Source organism: Rhagoletis pomonella, unplaced genomic scaffold (assembly GCF_013731165.1).
Source record: "Rhagoletis pomonella isolate Grant_MI unplaced genomic scaffold, Rhpom_1.0 Rhpom_scaffold_00008, whole genome shotgun sequence".
Taxonomy (NCBI): Eukaryota; Metazoa; Arthropoda; class Insecta; order Diptera; family Tephritidae; genus Rhagoletis; species Rhagoletis pomonella.
The window spans coordinates 32584726-32604855 of record NW_023458562.1 but is presented as its reverse complement, the minus strand read 5'-3'; the positions used below and the strand labels follow the sequence as shown (position 1 = coordinate 32604855).

General features: G+C 37.1%; 1 protein-coding gene across 1 annotated transcript in view; it reads left to right on the top strand.

Annotated features, from left to right (window-relative positions):
• Positions 1-20130, top strand: part of LOC118744628 (spondin-1) — a 195945-nt gene that overhangs the window by 161917 nt on the left and 13898 nt on the right. Inside the window, exons 2-4 of the mRNA XM_036477765.1 lie at positions 436-860; positions 5477-5698; positions 19307-19404. Of these exons, the coding sequence (XP_036333658.1) occupies positions 436-860; positions 5477-5698; positions 19307-19404 (745 nt within the window). The remainder of the gene's footprint in view (positions 1-435; positions 861-5476; positions 5699-19306; positions 19405-20130) is intronic.

The following is a 20130-nucleotide window of genomic DNA, read 5'->3' as shown; positions in this document are numbered from 1 at the left end:
TCAACCTGCACCAACTACTTACTTATCTACTACCGTGCAAATTATTTCCGTTGTCTTAAGCGGTCAGGCGAGCAGCGCATTGCTTCATCTCGGTCTATTTCGCCTCAGCCGCTTTGAAGAAGTCATTCGCCATTTGAGTAATTTGCCTAATTCTTCACTGCTGCCCAGATGCCTTCGTCCCTGCTGAATTTCTGCCTTCTCTGCAGTATCTAACACCTCCAGCTACTCACCCACTACAACTCTGTAATACATTTTTAATTGTGCACTTTGCATGAAAGAAAAAAGCTGGAGCTTGAGCGCGCATTTAATTAATTTATTCTTATTCATTCAATATGCGGAATACACTTAAGCTTTCAGTACTCGTTTTAACCTCACTTCACAGCGCTTTTTTACATTTTCTTAAAATTTCTTTCTCTCTCTCTTTCATTCTTGCAGGCCGCACGCACGACTCATCTTATGCGCTCTATCACATCGGCCAACAGGCTACAGCGGGTGTTAAGCAATTTGCTGAAACAGGCAAGAGTGATCTGCTGGACAGTATTGCTGGCGAACAGCAACAACAACAAATGCAACAACAACAACTGTTTGAACAGCAAAATGCCGCAAACGGAAATTCATTTGTCGGCTTTGTATCAACGGCCACAGCGAACATAAAGAAAAATGGGGGTGGCGGTGCTGCTGGTGTGGGTGTTGGTGTTGGTGAACGCAGCGTTTTCGACGAATTCAACATACCGGCAGTGCTGACGGGCGATGGCCGACAGGAGACAAAATTCTTTGTGGACAGCAATCACAGTCTAGTATCACTAATGACGCGCATTGTACCATCGCCCGATTGGTTTATCGGCGTCGATTCGTTTCAGGTGAGTGAGTTTGAGTTAAAAAAGGGAGTAAAAACAGACGAGAAGAGTGTGAGAAAGGAACAGAGCGTTCATTTTGGCAAGTTACATAAATTAATAGATGCTGAAAATGGTAAGAGTGCTTAAGGCCGAAGTGGTGTTTGAATTGTATTGTGAGCGGTGTTGCCAGATTTACTTTTCTAAAAACTGTAAATTTCCGGATAAACTATATTTTGACTCATAAGCTTAACGACTCGTATATAAAAAGTGTAGGAGTATATGTTTTATGCGCGACTTGGTAAATAAAACACCCACTGCCTAAAAGTATGCAACACAATATATGCGACAAGTTTGTACTAAATCATAATTCTCAAATGGAGCATCTCAGTATTTATTAAAATTATAAGTTGTAGATTAACACGCTCTGGATGTTCGGTTAGGGTCTCGATTGTTGTAAGACAAGATGGTAACTCTTTTTTTAAATAAAAAATCTAAGGAACAATTGTTAGATGTTCCGAAAATTTTCCTGGAATAAAGATATACATATACAAGTTTGATAAAGTAGTAAATTATTTAAAGTTTTTGTTCCATAAAGGGTCTCCTTGCGTTAATCTTGAATGGTGGGCTAACCAGCAGTGACATGCCGTACCGAAGTTTTAAAGAACTGGTTCTGTCGAGGTCGGTTTCAAGTAGGACCAGGAAACTAGTGTTATTTTAAAATGGTTTTATCTGTTATTTGGACTTATTTTTCGGATTTGCTGAGACCATATTTGGGCTCTTCCGAAACCTGTTTTTTTTGGTTTTTTGGAATGGAGTTTCGAGACCCTTTTCGGGTTTTCCGGTACCGTTTTCCAGTCATTTGGACCCGAATTTTTATTCTTTTGGAATCGAAGTTCGGTTCGTATAGAACCTTTTTTCGGCCCTTGGAGTCCATTTTCGGATTTTTTGGAATCGAGTTTCGGTTCTTTGGGAACCGTGTTCGGGAACTGGTTTTACGGTCATTTGGAAACTAGTTTCGGTTCTTCCAAAACCGTTTTTCGCGTCTTTTGGAATTGAAGTGCGCTACTTCCGGATCCGTTTTAAGGGTTTTTTGGAATCAAGTTTCGCTCCCGTTAGACCCGTTTATCAGATCTAGTAAGAATTTTGTTTTAGGGAATTACTACTAACCAAGTCGAAAGCCACAATGATAATGTAAAATTTATCCCTTGCCGGTTCATAGGGCCTTGTATACTTTATTAAGTAAGCTGATAACGCGTTAGTTGTTGCATGGGAAAGGTTCGCCTTTTTCGGAGATTGGGCATATCCCACTTAAGTTCCAGTCGAAAGGAATGCGTTTGTCCTTGTCGTCAACGTACTTGAATAGCGTGGGTGATAGGCCGTCAGTTCCTTTATTTTCTTTTATTTTTAGTTCGAAAATTGCTACTTGCTATTGTAGTGATGTGGCATATCGCCTTCGTTGTCTTCGATCGGCGCCTACGATACAACTTTTGCACTAGCTTCACCATTATTTGAGCGGGTTGGAGAAACTCGACACCCCTTTCTTCGCGTCCATTAGAGGGAGATTGCAAAAGTGTGAGATCGCTTTTTTGCGGATTACATAGAAACATTCGTCTAACAGGGTGAACAGCAGTAGGTGGTGACATAGTCTCTCTCCCATCATAAATTCAGTATAGATGTTTTGCTCCCTTAATGAGAGCTGTAGGTGTCGAAAGGGTCCACGGTATTTTTATCTTGCCACGTCTATCGCCATTTTTGGAGTCAGTTTTGGTCATTAAAATCTCACCAAATCTTGAGTGAAGAAACTAAATCGTTAATAAAATTTTTTACAAATTTAATATCAGTTTTAAAGCCTTTCACATTTGCGGTATACAACCATAGTCTATTTGTTACGGCTACCTTTGTGCAAAATATTCCAGCATTAAATTACAAACGTACTTAGATGTGTACATAACGAAATGATATGCATATTAACATTTGTAATGTATGTACATTAGGGCGGTTCTTAAAAAATCGAATAGACGATTTTTTCCAGTCTCACCTCCTCAATCGGTAACATCACGGTCATAGATATCACATACAAATTTTAATCCCGATTGGAGATGGTTAAGGTGTGTCGCACAGAGGGCAAAGTCAGATTTCTCTATGGAGGCTCAAAAATTTAAAAAGATATATATATTTTTTTTTTCATTTATTAACCAAAATCGATACTACTAAAGTCGAAAATATCACATATAAATTTTTTCCCCGATTTGAGTCGATGAACTTTGCCCCCTGTACGACACGAGTTAACCGACTTCAATCGGGACCAAAATTTGCATTTGATATCCTCGACTATAGTAGCATGGACGTAGAGGTTGAAGCTTAGCAAATCGAATGTAAAAATTTGCTTCCTACATTTAAGGACACCCCTAATTTACATACTACATATTACCTTGCATAATCAATGTGCGCTGAAGCGTTATTTTTACATGCCGCACAATCATTGCATGCATATGAAAGGTACTTGCAATTGCCGGTCGGTACACTCAAAATGTCAAACCAATTTATTAGCAGCGACATTAATGCATTTACCACAATAACCCCAAGCGTCAGTGGTTGCAGACGCGCTGAGCTGATTATTGATGTAAAATAGTTAGTAGTGGAAAGCAGCTGACAGCCGCAGGCGACAGCCGACAGCCAACAGCTGATAACCGGAAGCAAGTTGCATGCAACGCCAATGGCTAAATACGGTGCGACAATGTCGCTAAGATTGTGCTAAAGGGTGCTACATCTTGTATGTACTTCAACTAGTGCCTAGTGGAAAAGGGAGAGAAGGATAAGGTGAAGCCACAACTACAACTTAACCAACGCTGAAGTGAGACAAACGCAATCAAATTAAATGCAAAGTGACGGAAACAATGTGGGTGGCATGAAGAGATATCTAACGCGAATCGCAATAAGACAGTATTTAGTAGAACATGACAATAAGTGGGTGTAGATAAAATAGAAGAGAAGCAGCGTAACGTGCTGAAAGCGCACAAATCGATTGAGGTGACTGCTACTTAGGTTAATACCCAGACAGTGGAACTTTGGTGGTCGTCGACGAGTCGCATGCTCTGAACAAGCATGGCATTGCTGGTCATAACACCACCACTTAAAGCTGCCACATTAACATTTTCCCGTTCTCTGCTTATTTAGTATAGAAATCAACAACCTGCATCTCATTCTTTTGACGAGTACTCTACGTCCACTCTGCTCTTCAAGTATTCATTTGTGTTGTCATCATTATTCTCGTTGACTGCTTTCCATCTTCGCACTGCATACGAATGCTTGTTGTTATTTTTATGACATGCAATAACAACAACATCAGCGCTGTCTGAATTATTTGTCTATATAGTCGTATAATGCCATCAATGGCTTTCAGCTTCAATTGCTTTCGATTTGTATTTGGATTTTGATTTCTATTTGATTGCTTCTGTCAATCAGCATGCCCTAGAATCCACAAATATGCTGTGTGTTCTAGCAATTTGTGTTGCTTTGCCGCTTGCACTCTACCCCGCTCTCAATCGTCTTTGTCTACTACACTTCCATCCACTCCAAATGCTTTCCATAATGACCGCAAGCAATACTACTACTTTCTATCAGCTCCAATTGATTCGATCCGAAAGGTATCGTACCTAACTCAATCCCTTTCAATCTCTCACTCCACACACTGTCTGTCGTTCTTCGCCACTCTGACTTTATTCCCTTACTTTACTATTCCACGCAATCTTTCTTCATTTCATATCACTCTCACTAATGCGATTTGTGACGATTTACATTTAATAGCATTGACATTATATTCAGATTTTTTATGTCTGCATTGCATACTCTTAGGCTCGTTTGTGAGCACTTCAAAGCGTCACCACTGGCAATGAATATAATTTTCGTTAGTCCTAAGCCGACAGTAATGCTTTTCCAATTAATGCGATGCACAGCCATATACAAATATTCGAACTCAAACTCATTTAGCGGATTTTGGTAAGAATATTGGGAGTGGAAAGAATTAAATGTGTTTACTTTGTAAATTTGCGCTTAAAAGTATGCTTTGTCATTGCTGATATTTTGTGTTGTTTGCTTGTCTTACTTCACGGGGGGTACACACAAAATTATACAAATGAAAAGTAAATCGATTTTTTTAATGTAATTTTTCTATGCTGATTTGCGAAATAATGTTTACAAATAGCGCTGAAGAGTATTCGTTAATTCAATTACTTGAACACGTAAAATTACAAAAATGTGTGATATATGTATGTATGTACATTAGACTGCATCACCAAAAATAGTTGCGGGTTTTCTGCCGGCATTTCAAAATTTATTATATTTTAAGACGCCCACCAAAATATTTCGGAAAAATATTAAGATTTACGAGAGCTGGACCGATTTGAAAATACCCCCAAAAATGGAAAATAGTTCCTTAAAGAACTTTTTGAAAAAAAGTACCCTCAGATGACAAAACAGATTATTTACGATTACAGTGCTAGTGAGCATAAAATTCTTTACTACTGCCAGAAATTAACTGATGTTTATTCAATTTATACGCTTACTTAACCACATACGAATTTCCAGCTGAAAAAGCATCGTAATAAATTATTTAATTATTTTCATTTAATTACTTACAGCTCTGTGTCGGCGGCTCTTGGATTGACACTGTTACCGTCGAAATGGATCCACTGGATGCGGGCACCGATAATGGTTTCACATTTACTGCGCCCAATTGGCCAACATCGCCACAAGGTGTCATCTATCGCATCACATCACGCTATCCAGCACATCCAGCGAGTAGCTTCTTCTATCCAAAGAGCAAACGATTGCCGCCAATAGCGACATTTCAATTTATTAAGGTAAGTAAGTAAGTAAGCGAACGACGACGACTTGGCGAATCGCTGATGAAAGTAGGCAATTAAATGTGGCAGTGAAGCGAAAGTGGAGCAATGCATACAAACTTATTTATGTATATGCCATTTACAAATATAAATATTTATAGTAAATATATATTTATGTATGTGTGTGTGTGTATAGCTGGCAGTGTATTTGTATATTAAAGTTGTTAATGATAAAATATGCGTCATTTACTACACGCTGCGCTACGTTTGATATGTTGATTAATTGGCCGGCAATAAGGCAGCGCTGGGCTCTAGGCTCTAGGCTTATGTATGTATGGTTCACACACTGTACGCCTGTTAGCGGGCTTGTTTGCTGATTTTGCCCCATTTTTTGTAGCATGTTGTCAGCTGTTGCCGCACTTAATTAACAGCAAATCAGTTGCATTTGCCACAAGCAGCAATTAACGGCGGCCAATATTAATGTGTATGGCATGTGCCACATACACACAGGCACGCGTATATACATATGTTGGTACTATACACACACACATGCTCACTATGGCATGAAAAAGCGCCTAAAACGTGGTCAGCCGTAAAGCTGAAACTAAATAGAATAAAAATGAGCATACTAATGACCCATTAACGGCACCGGCCACCTTTCACTTGCGCAATACAACGGGCCAACGAAGCGCGTATGTGTGTGTGTGACTGAAATAAATAATATAAAAAAAATGTGCGTGCATGAAAATATGTATAAAAAAAAATTCTTATGCCTTCGCACATATTTATGGCCTGTAAGTGGCAAGAAATCACGCAAAATTTTCTACCACAAAATATAAGCGCTGATGTTGCATGCAGGGCTGCCAACTCCGTTAAGGCTAATTCCCCTAAATTCCTGAAAAAGCTCTCCAATTAGCAGTGGTATTCCCCGAAATGATTATTATTCACTTTCATTAAAGTTTTTTTCAGTGAAAACAATATATATATATATATATTAGGGTGGTTCAAAAAAAATATATATAGTCGAAAGTTTGAAGCTCCCACCCCCCCCAGAATTGTTCTAAACTGAAAAAAATTTTTAAATAAAATAAAATATTTAAAAGCCACTCAATGCGCTCAAAGTTTTTGAAGTAAATACTTTTTGATTCAATAAAAATAGGGGTCAAGTTTTTTCGATATAAAAAAATTCTCAGGGGATGAGAGCATTAAAATTCCGACTTTAGTTTTTTTTTCACTTTTTTTCTTGAATTTTTTTTTTCGAAAAAACAGCGAATCTTTTTTAATTTTTTTTTTCAAAACGCGTTTGAAATATAAAGTTGAAAAATTTTTCAAAACCATTTTTTTTTAATTTTTTGAAATTTGATTGACCATTATTTTAAATATGAAAATTTAAATCAGATTTGAAATTTGACTATCTATTTTTGAAATTTTTTCTTTCCAAAACACTTTTGGAATAAAAAATCGAAAAGTTTTTCATAACCGATTTTATTAAAATTTTAATTATTAAATGTCAACTTCCAAAAAAAAGCACGTACTGATCGATTTTCTTCAAAAGTTTCTTCGCAAAAACTATTACGGAACCTTTAAGTCTAGTCCGATGATGGAATAAAAATAGCATATATTTTTTTCGAATGTTTTAGTTAATGAAAAACTTGCAAGCATTGTCTAGCTCAATGCCAAAAACTCTAACTGCGTTAAATCAAATGGTTTAAACAAAGATATAAAGATACTACATCGTAGAGGAAAAAATTCACTACAGAAATGAAGTGGCAAGTACTACCACTTTCGCGTAAATAAATGCAATATTTTCTTTTGTTGAAATATAGGCAGGAAATAATGTTACTCATACGCGATGTACGGGTATCCAAACGTTTAATCAAACTTTAAGGCATCCCTGGCTGCATGCCCAGCACCCACTCCCGCACAAATATATCTGACTCTGCTTACGCTCCGCGGCGACACTACGCCCACACACATTCCGCTTGAGGTAAGGGAAAAAACATTTAATTACATAAAAATTACATGTTAAATGTAAGTGCAGTGATTCCGCACACACATACTCGCGCACATATCCATACTTTATTGCGTCTGCCTTTTTGCGCCCTTTTCTATGCCTTTACAATGAGCACATCCACTTAATTACAGTGTGGCACATCAAAGTAGGGAAAAAAGGGGCGTTGAAATGTTTGCAAATTTATAGTAAAGCGAGTAAAATGGGCGTAGGATGTGCGTGTGTGTATGTGTGCATGTTAGTTTATGCGGCATTGTAACAGGAGGACATTAAAATGCGTTTTAATTTCCGCTTTCGTATGCAATTTTTAAGACTTGATTTAATGTAACTGCTGGTCATTACCGTAAACTTTTGCTGCTCAAATCATTTTTACTGCTGTTATTAAATATTTATGTTACCTTGAGTCTTGATTTGAAGTAGATTTTTGTAGCAATGGCCGTAAAACATAACATTTTTTGTACAGCAAGGATTTTAGGATAATAACCCAGGAGTTTTTGCATTCTCAAGCAAAACTTATTTATATGACATATGTAAGTGATTAGAATCGTTCCCTGAAAAAATTCAATCGAAGTGTTTCTGGACAAAATCTGCATACGAAGACAGACAAAGGACCTCTCACAACTCAAACTCAGTTCGTCAAGCAGACTCAAGTGATCTAGATTCCCAACAAGTAGGTTCCAGCAAAGATCAGCAAAGATCCATGAAAAGATCTATCAAACTACGTGGCTGTCTCTAGATCGAAAAAAGCGAAACCAAATCGATCACGCCATGATAAACGAAAGGCATGTTTTCAGTGCTTTGGGCAGGTTCGAAGTCCAAACATCCACTCGGACTTTAATATTGTTGCAGCGATGATATGCTCCTGCCTCTGTGCCGTAAAAAATGTGCGCCCAAAAAGTTTATTGAAAGTTTAACGTCGATAAGCTGCATTCGATACTCGACCCTCACGCCTGCTCTCATAGAGTACGCTTCAACAAACCGACACAAGCGAAGAACTTCCCTTTCACTAAGTACCGCCGTTGAAGAAGCAGTCTTATTTCAGCGTGGCAGAAAGAACAATTGGTGCGATGAGTAGTGTCAAGGGACTGTAGAGAAAAAACATACCGCCTACAGGGCCAGGCTGCAAGGCGAGCTATGCGGGACCGCTATAGGGAACTGAAGCGGGAAGCAAATCAGAAGGGAGAGGCCGAAATACGTGAGTGCGAAGAGTTTTAAATGCAGGCCGATAGCAGAAAAGCCCGAAAATTCTACCAGAGAGTAAGGCAGGTCGCCGAAAGGTTTCAAGACCAGGGCGTACCCTTGTAAGAACAACAATGGCGACCTAGTTACTGGTGTCCAGAACGTACTTAAATTATATAGGGAACACTTTTCACACTACCGAATGGTAGCGAGTGTATTGTGTAAAAGACTGAAGCCCACCGTCAGCGAACTGATTGGGATACACAGTGTGGCTTTAGACCTGGCAAATCCACCATAGACCGGATATTCACAATACGCCAAATCTATGAAAATACCCGCGAGAAAAGGGTCGACACTCACCCCCTTTTCGTTGACTTCAAAGCCGCCTTCGACAGCACTGAGAGGAGTTGCCGATGTCTGAATTTGGCATCCCCGCGAAACTGTCATAGCTGTGTAAATGACGTTGATAAATCAGAATTGGGAAATATCTCACCGCGCCGTTTGCTACCAAACGAGGTCTCAGACAGGGCGACTCTGTTTCATGTGTTTTCTTTAATTTGATGTTGGACAAGATAATTAGAGCTGCATAACTGACTTACTCAGCAACATTTTTTTTTATGTATACAAGTATACAACTCAGGACCCGTTGGTGGTAGCAGAGGAAGCGGGAGGCCGCCCCACTGCGATGGATAGACCAAGTGGAGAAGGAATTGGCTTCACTTGGCATTCCCAATTGGCGTCAGTACTCTGCACGATCGGATGAGGTATCTAAAATCTGAGACAAAAAATGCTCAACGGGACATATTGGGGGAATTCTGCGATTTATGAAACTAGAAGTAATTATTCAGAACTTTTTATTTTCAGGAACTATAGAGCTATTAAAAATCTACTCAAAGCAGTTTTTTCCTCTTTTTTCCGTCATTCCATTGCCAACTTCACAGACAAACCCCTAACAGCTATTTAAACTGGAGAAAAATGAAATTTTGCAGGCTTATGTAATCGTCCTTTAGTTCTCGCCGTTAACAGTGGTGGTCACCGCTAATGTCATTTTCAAAAAAGTTCGAGCCAATAAGGCCGCCGACCTACAATCGGTACCACGCAGTAACTTTGGTGAATGGTGATGTGGATTAGAGATGCCCAGATCTGGAATTTATGATTGTTGGCATACCAAAATGTCAAGTTCCCAGCAATAAGTACAAATTTATTTACATACATAAAAAACAACTGAGTTTTTTTTTTTGAGATACAAATCTTCTGACTAAATTAAAGACTTCCTAATTTATTCGCAGCTTCTCTATTCAATCGCCGTATATTATAGTAGTTCACTAATTTCACGCAATTAGTTTTTAATTTGTCCACTGTCTCAGGCATTATTCGCTTGGCCCACAACTGCGATTGTTTAGAAATTGTACGACCAAATTTATGAACAGCTTGAGATTTGCCGGCTGCAATTCCATACGTTCTCGTTGCTGCGCCAGCAATGCGTTGATTAATTGACACAATAGGAGCTGAGATTTATAAGCGAATCGAAAATCCCCAAACAAATTACTCAACAACAAGCAATTCAATCAAGCCGGCAAGCGATTAAGGTGATCGAGGTCGAATGGTTGATGAGCACAGTTTTGGCCTTTTGGGAGTGGATAAGATAAATTTATCTACATTAATAGTTATGCATATATGTATATTTCACTTAAACCTTAACGACTACAAATAACCAATGATCACAATGATGGCTGTACATAAAATATATGTATATAGGAACAAAAATATGTACAGTTAGAATAAAATGTACATATATGTATGTAAAGTTAAGACAGTAATTTGTGTCAAAGGTCACTTTAATAAAATCGAATGGCATACCTAAAATATGGGCTTATAGATTTTTCCTATATATTCGTACCTATAAAATGGCTCGTCCTTTCGTCTTGCCTGTAACAAGATTTTAGCATCACTTTAAATGCTGCCTAACTACCACCATAAAATAACTGTGCTAAAACAAAATGCATGTATACGCCCATTAAAGTGTCCCACATAACCACAAAATGTTGCGCCCATAACGCCTCCTTGAATACACATGCAAAAATCTACTACAGCATAACTAATGTTGCAAATAGCACACAGATGATGCTAATGTACCTACTAAACAAGTGTGTGCGTAAGTAAATGAGAGCTTGCCTACCACAAAAATAGCTCTATAAATTTAGGTTCATATATGTACCTATGGCCGAGTGCACGGTTGCCATTTTGGCCGAAATGTATTACTTTTGGTGATTTTTTCCGGTTTCATACACCAAAACCATCGCTAAAAAGAAAACGTGTCAAGGAATACCGTTTCGCGAGTTATTAAAATCTATGGCGAACGTCTAACTATTAAAAGAAAAAAAAGGAGTGTCAAAGAAAAAGATTGAAAACCCCCAAAAGTATCGAAATGATTAACTTTTTCATTGTCACGCGAAAAAATCATATATTTTTTTAAATAACTTTGGGAAGTTTTCAACTAGAATGTTCATATTAGAGGCAAGGAATGTTGGCATCGAGTACAACATCTATGGGAAGTTTCAAGAGTGTGCCACCAAGTTAAAAATAAATAAAAGATTATGTAGATATAGCTGTCGCAACTATTTAGTAATTTTTTATATTTAACGATTTTTTCATTTTAAAAGGTTAAGATACCTCAAAATGTTAACATTAAATGGTGAAAATGTTCTTGCCAAACGAGCCAATCTATGGTTATAAAACTAGATTGCCAACAAAAAAGTTAAGAAACTAATATATGTATGTGTCATTTCATCCAAAATTTACATTCAAAAATTTGTTTCATGCTAAGCATTTTTTTGTGTTCTTTGATGCAAAATATTAGACACGTATTTTTTTATTTCGACACAATAACTAAAGAGCCAAATGTGCATTTTTCAATGAAAATAACTGAATAAAAATAGTTCAAAAAAAATATTTGTTTATAAAAATGTACCCTTTGTTTATAAAAAAAAAAAAAAAAATCAACGTATTTCTCATTAGAAAGCTAAGAAAAATGCGTAAACTTTAGGCCGGCTAGTTATTTTTATAATGAAATACTTTTCTTCGTATACGCAAATGTTTAGAGGTATTTTATTCAAGCGTGAAAATTTTGTAAATTCATAACTCCAAAATTTTTTATATTGTGTCGAAATAAAAAAATACGTATCTAATATTTTGCCTCAAAGGCCACAAAAAAAATGTTTCGCACGAAAAAAATTTTGGATGGAATTACTCATATATATAAGTGAAGAATACTTTAGAAAAATATTTCACGCCAAAGGTAATTACCTTTGAATAACATGACTTATTACCAATGTGCTTTTGTAAAACACTTGAATAATATACACAACTAAAATATATTTTGATAAAATTCTTTTTATGTACACTTTTTGACAAAAAAAAAGAAGAAACAAATGGCAACCGTGGTTGTATGTATGTACAAGGGAAATGGTCCAAATATTTCTGCAAATTTCTTAGTATGTGCACTACACTTTATTATAGTCTGCTGCTGTTTATGAGTTACTCTGTATGTGTTTGTGTGTGTGCATGGTTGTTGTTGCCTCATTGTAATTATACGAACGCCTTCAATTTCTATTTTATAACCGCAAGCGGACCTCCCAAAAGTCAATGGCATAACGGGGGTGATGAAGAGGCCAGCAGTAGAAGTCGAAACCGCAAAAGGCAGCGTACTACATCTACGGACGCAAACTAGTATACTGGCAGTACAGCAGCGCAGTTTTCGGGAATGATTGCGAAAGCACCTAAACCACATTGCCTGCTCAGTAATTCGTATTATGTACAGCATTTGCCACAACAGTGCCTAGCTGGTTGTGTAACCTTCCTTTATTTAGCCTTAGGCTGGCAATTTCAATCACCACCCCACTTTACCTAACTACAACGCTTTCCGTACAATTTATAATAAGTAGTGTGGCTATGTCGCATAGCTGCTAGATAAACAACACTCACTCTGTGGTCAATCAGGGTAAAGAAATTGTTATATGGTTGGTGGAGGCTTTGACTACGAACGATTTTTGTATGACTGTTAGTACCTAATGCTGGGTTATTAAACCTTGAGCTTAATTTCTGGCGCTTAGGTCACCCTATTTCTTCATGGAAATGTACTTCGTAATTTCACTTTTTTTGTTGACCTTTTAGGGTACTACCCAAAAGAAGCCATTTTATTTTATTAGGATTTTAGTGTATGTTTTGTTGCGGTTTGTACTTTCGCAGTTTTAGTTTTTTTCGGTTTAAGTTTATGTATATTTCTTCTCTGTGGACGCCATGTGAAGCCAAGACCTTCGCCCCAATTCGGAAATGCACAAAAATCTTCCGCGAGATCATTCCAAGAGCCGCTTCTAGAGATGCCTTAATTATCTATGTTTCTGCGCCGGCGAACTTGAATTGGCGAGCCGTCAGCTCAAACAGCTTTGGTGTTCTTCAGCTAGAAAATTTTTTTCGTACCCTATTATAGTCGGGTAGTGGCACATCGCCGCCGTCGTCTTCGATTGGGGCTCGGAGTCATCTCCTGTAATGGATTCAAGCCATCACCATTCAGCATTAGTTCGCCGTGGTCGGTTTTAAAGGAATTCGCCCTTGTCTTGAAAGCTTACCGCATTGCCTTAATTTCTGATACTTTATAAAAAGGGCTGTTTTTCCTTTCGGCCAGCATTTTAAGCTCCTGGCACTCATACATACCGAGAAAATACGTTCCGCTATGCTGGCTTCATTTAAAGCAAAACAACGTTTTAGTGTTTGCTAGATACATTTATGAGCAGTGAATTGTTGCTCAACCTAAACCGTTTTTTCAGAGCATTGTCGTTCCTTTAGCGAATTGTGGTCCTTGGATAGTCCATCAGTTCTTTCGTTACCTGGAGCAGCTCTGTTTTAGGGATCAAAAATATGTGTATTCTTTTTGCCATCGCCAACTTTCCTATTGCCTGGTTATAATCTACAACGGCCTTTGACTATTCAGTTTATGAAAGTAGAACCTCAATGGCTGCCGAGCTATCAATATAAGTATTTATTTCCTAACGTTTTCCTTTCCCCCAGCATTTCAGCTTGTTCTCGTCGCTCCTACCTAGGTGATCCGATCTATAAAAGCTTCCTTCGAAACATTGTTTCGGCCCGCTGGGGAGAATCTTATTCTTTGCAGCGGTGTGACGTTCACTAAATCACAATTACTTAATTATAGTTGATATGCACGAAACATCGACTAAACTTCCATGTAAGGCAGCAGGGGGCAACCCTCTTAAAATCTTCTCAAAATCTTTTCTATTTACACCTACATATGCTTTTTAAAAGGTTACAATGAACTAATCTATTAAATTTTAAGGAGAAGGTGGCAACTCTCTTCAAACTTGTTTTAAGCACAAAGTATTTTTAGACCTTATCCTTTGAGGCCCTTATCAAAATATTCCATTATCTTGTCAATTAAATTTATTTGCATTTCTAAACAGGTGGTAACCTTCTTCAATATTATTTCGAGCCCTAACCGCCAAAAAGACGTAAGCGGTACTTTTTCAAAATTTAATTTTTGATGCATAAATGTTCCTAGAGCATCTAGATGCATCTCCGGATCAAAAATAAAATTTGGAAAAAATGTTGTTACATTTTTTTGACAGTTAGGGCTCGATTTTCATATTTATTTATTTAATTTGTTATTAAATTGATTTTGAATTTTGAAATTTGAATTTCCAAACAGGTAAAATTTTTTTCGAAATAAAGCTTTCTTACAGCCGATTTCACCAGCAATTTAAATAGAAAATTATTTTTTATTTTCTGTCGAATTCCATATAAAATTCAAAAAATTAAAATCATTTTTCAATAAAATTGCTATCGTGAAATGGGCTGTTAAGCTTCGCTCGCTTGTTATTCATATTTAAATATTCGAATAAACTTGTTAACTTGGTTTTAACTTTGCAAATCGGTGGTAACTCTCTTCAAAAATATTTTGAAAATAAATCGTGTTTCAACCATTTTCGTTTGACACCCACATTGTTTTAAAATTCTATTTAACCTATTATTAATTAATGTTAGCTTTTCGAAACGGTGGCATGTGTAAAATTTCATTAAAGTACATGTAATAAGTTTTTGAGCTGAGGAGCAACAAACTCACACACAAACTTCCATATTTTTAATATAAATAAAATAAAATGAAAACTAATTTTGCTTTTGTTTTTAATTTTAATCAACCAAAAACTGCTTCATAAGTAAAAAAAAGAGCCACTTTAACCTCACTTAAAAATTCAACAACCACCCAAAAAAAAACTAGCTAAAAGCGGCAACCAAAATAACCAACAAACGAGCAGCAAAGCATTTCTGAGCAGCAAAACATTGAACAAACAAATAATCGTACGTGCTAGCAAAGTAACACAGATTTCTGCAAAGAATCTGAATATTTGCACGACCTTACGCCACTAGTAATTACTCCTACAACCATGGCAAACATTGCATTCGATTCCTTGCTCAGTTATGTTGCTCACAGTTGCTGCCGCACCGCCTGGCGCTTAGCTCATTTACAAATTCCAATCGCACTTAATCTCTGCGGTAAGGAATTTTCAGCGTTACGATAATCCAGCGTAGAAAATTTCACAGCTTTCGTAGGGATTATGAGTCGGCTGGTTGCCTGCTGGGCGGAATGGTTATTGGCTGCGAGCGATGTTTTTTATTTGCCTTTTTGCTTTGGTTTTTTCTCTCAGCAAGTCAGCCCAAGTAGAAAGTGTTGAGGTCTGCTTTTACATACATGTATGTAGCAGTTAAAATTTGCTTAAATGTAAGTATGTAAGTAAAGCAAAAAGAAAAGCTAAGGCAATGAAGCTTGATCAAAATAGAAAGAAAAGTCCACATACAAACATACAAACATATATATACTTCCAAGAAAGTAAATCGATTGTTTGCTTGTAAACATGGAAGAAAACTCAACGACGAAGTAACGCCAAACCACGACGACAAGCAAATAGCAGAAACGATAAGCGCAAAAGTGTGATGGTAACCACAAACAAATACTTAACAAACTACGCTCGTTGTGCTTAAGTCAACAGGCAGTAACAAGCAAAACAAAAAACAAAAACAACGACAACAAAATTACAGTACATAATTGCATAGAAGTGCTATTACAAAGCTAAAAACAAATTAAAATGCGCGACACCACACATTGGAGATGTTGCGGCTACCGCCAGTCGCTCAAAGTTGGAGCCACTTTGCGAGAAAATTATTTGAAGCGCAATGCGATAGTGTGAGTAAACTCATGTGTGGGTGAGAGAGCGAGCAAATAGCACAGGAATTTATTGGTAGCACTTATACCAGAAAGTTGTAGGTGAGCCTGAAAGTCTGTTGTTAGAAGAATTTCAATCCCGAAAACAAACAAGAAGTTTATTGAGAAAGGAATTTATTGAATAGTTTTTGGAAGAGAAAATTTTTTGTTTGGTAGAAAGATTTCTTTGGAACAAAAAGAAGAAATTTCAACTAATATTAAGTAGAAGGCCGAACGACGATATTGGGCGTTTCTGTAATAGAAGAAAAGGTGAAAATCAAGAGCACGAGTAGGAGAACTAGAAATAGAAAGGAAGCATAAAAATGCAGGTAAGACAAATTTAATGAATGAATATAGTATATCCGAGTAAATGGGTACAAAGCTTTAGTGCTTTTGGTTGACGATAATCATTGCTGGCTAGAATTGGATTTTTGGGTCATGCAGAGGTCTAACTGGATATGCAAAAAGGGGCACTTCTCATGGCAGTACCCTTTGCCTCCTATGAAACTTAACGGTGAATAAATATTCTGCTGCTACAGTTGGAAGATACACTTTGTCGGGTTGATGAAATACTGGATGAAAACAATCGATATTAAAAACATCTAAATTTTGTATTAAAGATTTATATGAGCATTGAAGTTCCAATAACGAATAAAATGATTTATCCATCACTCGAATCATTTTTTTTCAATAAAATTAATTATTTATTATTTACGAATAACGAAAACAAGAATTTATATATTTGTTAATCGTCATTCGAATAAATTTTGCCCTACTCTGCATAGATAAGATACATACATGGCGTATGAGTAACATTCTATCCTGCTTACATACATTTCGCATTTCGTCCAAAAAAATTATTACAGATTTTCATTTGACCATTCACAAGGTTTTTATTATTCATAGATTTTCTTAGTTAGTAGCTTGACTTATTTCGAAAAATTTGATATTTTTTCCATAAAAATTGAAAATAACTTCAGAAAATGGCCTGATCTAGAAACAACAGAATACATATTCGTAATCTACGTTTCGTCTTTTTTTGTGTCATTTAAAAACTTGAGACTTTCCCTACAGTGTAACTAGAGGATTAGAGTGAGAAGCGAGAGTACCTGCATTGTTGCTCGAACCGGATATTCGTATTACTCGCTTTCTTTTGTTGGTTAATAATGCCTCGACGGCCGCTGTGTGTTTAGTGGTCAACAGTGCGCGCAAGGCCTGAGTCAAAGCAACATCGCAAAAAAGACTCTAGAAAAAAAGTTGTTTTCTTAACAGCGGTCACCCATCGGCAGGCAATGGCAAACCTCTGAGTGTATTTCTGCCATGAGTCGGGGTAAAACTTTAGGTCCCTCCCCTGTGAGGGACAATATCAAGTCTCACCCCACAAATCGGAGGGGAAGTTCGGCCAAAAACTAATATATGTGTAAGTTCCAATCTATTATTATTATTAATGCCTGGATTAAAAGCTTTGAGCGTATCCAAGATGTGCGTTGGTACCTAGTTTCTCATTTTAGGTCGTTATGAGATATTTCGGGACTAAACAATTTTCAGAAGATCCCCGGATTACACCTACATAGGTTATTTTATACATCGCAGCCTTTTACAGCTTTACTATAAATATGTATATGTAGACTACAAGGGCGTTGCAGTAGCACCACTTCTGCTAACGCGGGTTGAATCAATGGTTCAATTGTTTGCTTATGATGCCTATAATCTTCGAAAATTTTGCAATATACCCAGCATTTTGCCATTTTCGCAGCCGCCACTGAGGTATTTTGATTGTAGCCCACGGAATCTAGTTCACCCTGTGTGTGCATTTGCAGCAGTGGTTGCTGAGCTAATTACTGGAAAGCGCATAACGTTAAATAGTACACTTTTTTTACTTTATTTTACGGAAATACGCTTTTGGACTTCTCGTATCAGGGGTTAGCATGATATAAGAAATTACACCCGCTGTGTACTTTCATTGTGGTCTCTTTGTGCCATAGAAGAGCTTGGTGTTACTGTAGCTCTAGTTGAGGTGGAGGTTCTTAAAACTGTCGACTTTTTATTAGAAGCACTAATCGTTTTGTATCCACAATAAGTCTTACGAGTAACGGAGAAAGAGGATCTTCTGTTGGGGTAGAGATCCACTGTAACTAGAGTAAAGCTGAGGGAAAGCTCTCGCTACGCTTTGTAGGTTACGTTGATCCGGTCCTCAAAATGGAAATAAAAGGAGTTTGGACAGTGATTTCCGGTGAGATCATTATGTAAGGTAACTAATATTCACCAAACAATTAAAAAATGCTACCGTTATTTTGTCAATAAGCGATCATCAGAACTGCTCCAGCTTTAAGCTTGCACCTTTCCTATAAATAGAGAAACATTGAAATTCGTTCCCATTGTCAGAAGTTAACGGTGAGCATACAAAAAAAAAATTGTTCGCCGAACTGTAAACTCCCTCTTCTTTAAAGTTAATTAAAATTGTGAACCCTCAGTAGGATAATAAAAGCTAAGAATGTGGTATGTATTTTTGAAGAACTTTTACATGTCAGTCACATATTGAGTCATATTATAAAAATGACTAAAAAGTAGCTATTCTACTAAGTATGTATCTGTGTTCTCCATCTTTCAAAGCTAACACTACTCGAAAACATTAAAGAAAACAAAAGCAAAAGCGGAGCAAAAAAGTTAACAATGAGTGTCTGTCAAAATAAAATTAATTGTTAAGGCCAGGGAAACAAAAAAGCGCACACATTCGTGCAAACTCGCACACCTACACACACTCATTTGCAATAAGTAGATACTCTTCACTTTTGTTTAGTTAACGCCTACACCTGGTTGCTACTTCTCGTCTGAGCTGAGCTGAGCTGTTTTAAGCATTTTCCGTTTAAGCTGATTGCCGCGCTAATTGGCCATTTTAGTCGCGTCTTTTGTCAGTGAGCACATAAACATACATACACAAAATAAATATGTACATATGCACATGCCTATATAGAGATAATGTTTAATTTAGTTGGAGATTTAGTGATTAAATTTGTGCCAAATTCTTTATTTTGCTCACTGCCTTAAACTTTTTTAACTTTGTTTTACTAAGTATGTATGTACATATATGTAAGCGTGTGTGTCTGATTCTGCTCTACTTTTCGCCCGTTTCTTTTATCAAATTTTTCTTTATTTATTTTTGCAGTTGAAGGAGTACGAGCTAAGTGAAGTTTTCAACTTTGCCGAAGATGATCGCAAATATGAGACGGTTAAGACGCAAACGCACTTAGAAGCTGAACATGAGTAAGTCATAAAAAAAAAGTAGAAGAAAGGGAATTTAGAGGTAGACAAAAACAAGATAACTCCGAATTCACAAGCTTACTAGTATTAGTACATGCAAATGTTTAGGTGCATGACTTCAACTGGAGGCTGGTGGCAGTGTTGACCGTAGAAAATCTGGCCGTCTCACAGTGCTGTGCGAGCGGGCAAAGATCAAAAATTTTGGTGTCCCAAATATAGACGTAATTGGTGTTGTTGGAAAGGCAATATATACCTTATCAAGGCTTCGTTTCAAAATTTTGTATAAAATGAATAATACACAGAAAAAATTCCCTTGAAATTTATGCTTTTTAAACCAAATATTTTAGTCAGAGTTACATCAGTTTTGGGCTTTACCCGGAAAAAATTGTCAAAAATTCAACTTATGAGATATTTCATTTAAATCCGTCCATAATTGTGATTTGGTTGGCATACGGTATGACTAAGGTGACCATCCGTCCTTTATTTTAAAGGACAGTCCTTTATTTTAACCCCCTGTTCTTTGAAATTTTTTTTCAAAATAAAGGACGCCTTTTGTCCTTTATTTCTTTAACTGTCCTTTAAATCGGCTCTTCATTTTTCAGAAGTAAGGATCAGGATCGTGTTGCACGCTGAGTTTAAAGTTCCATTGAAAGAGAACAATAAACCCCCTGCTGCACAGTGGTTCAAAACTGGCATTTAGTGTTCTTAGTTCCCTGGAGCCTTCATTTT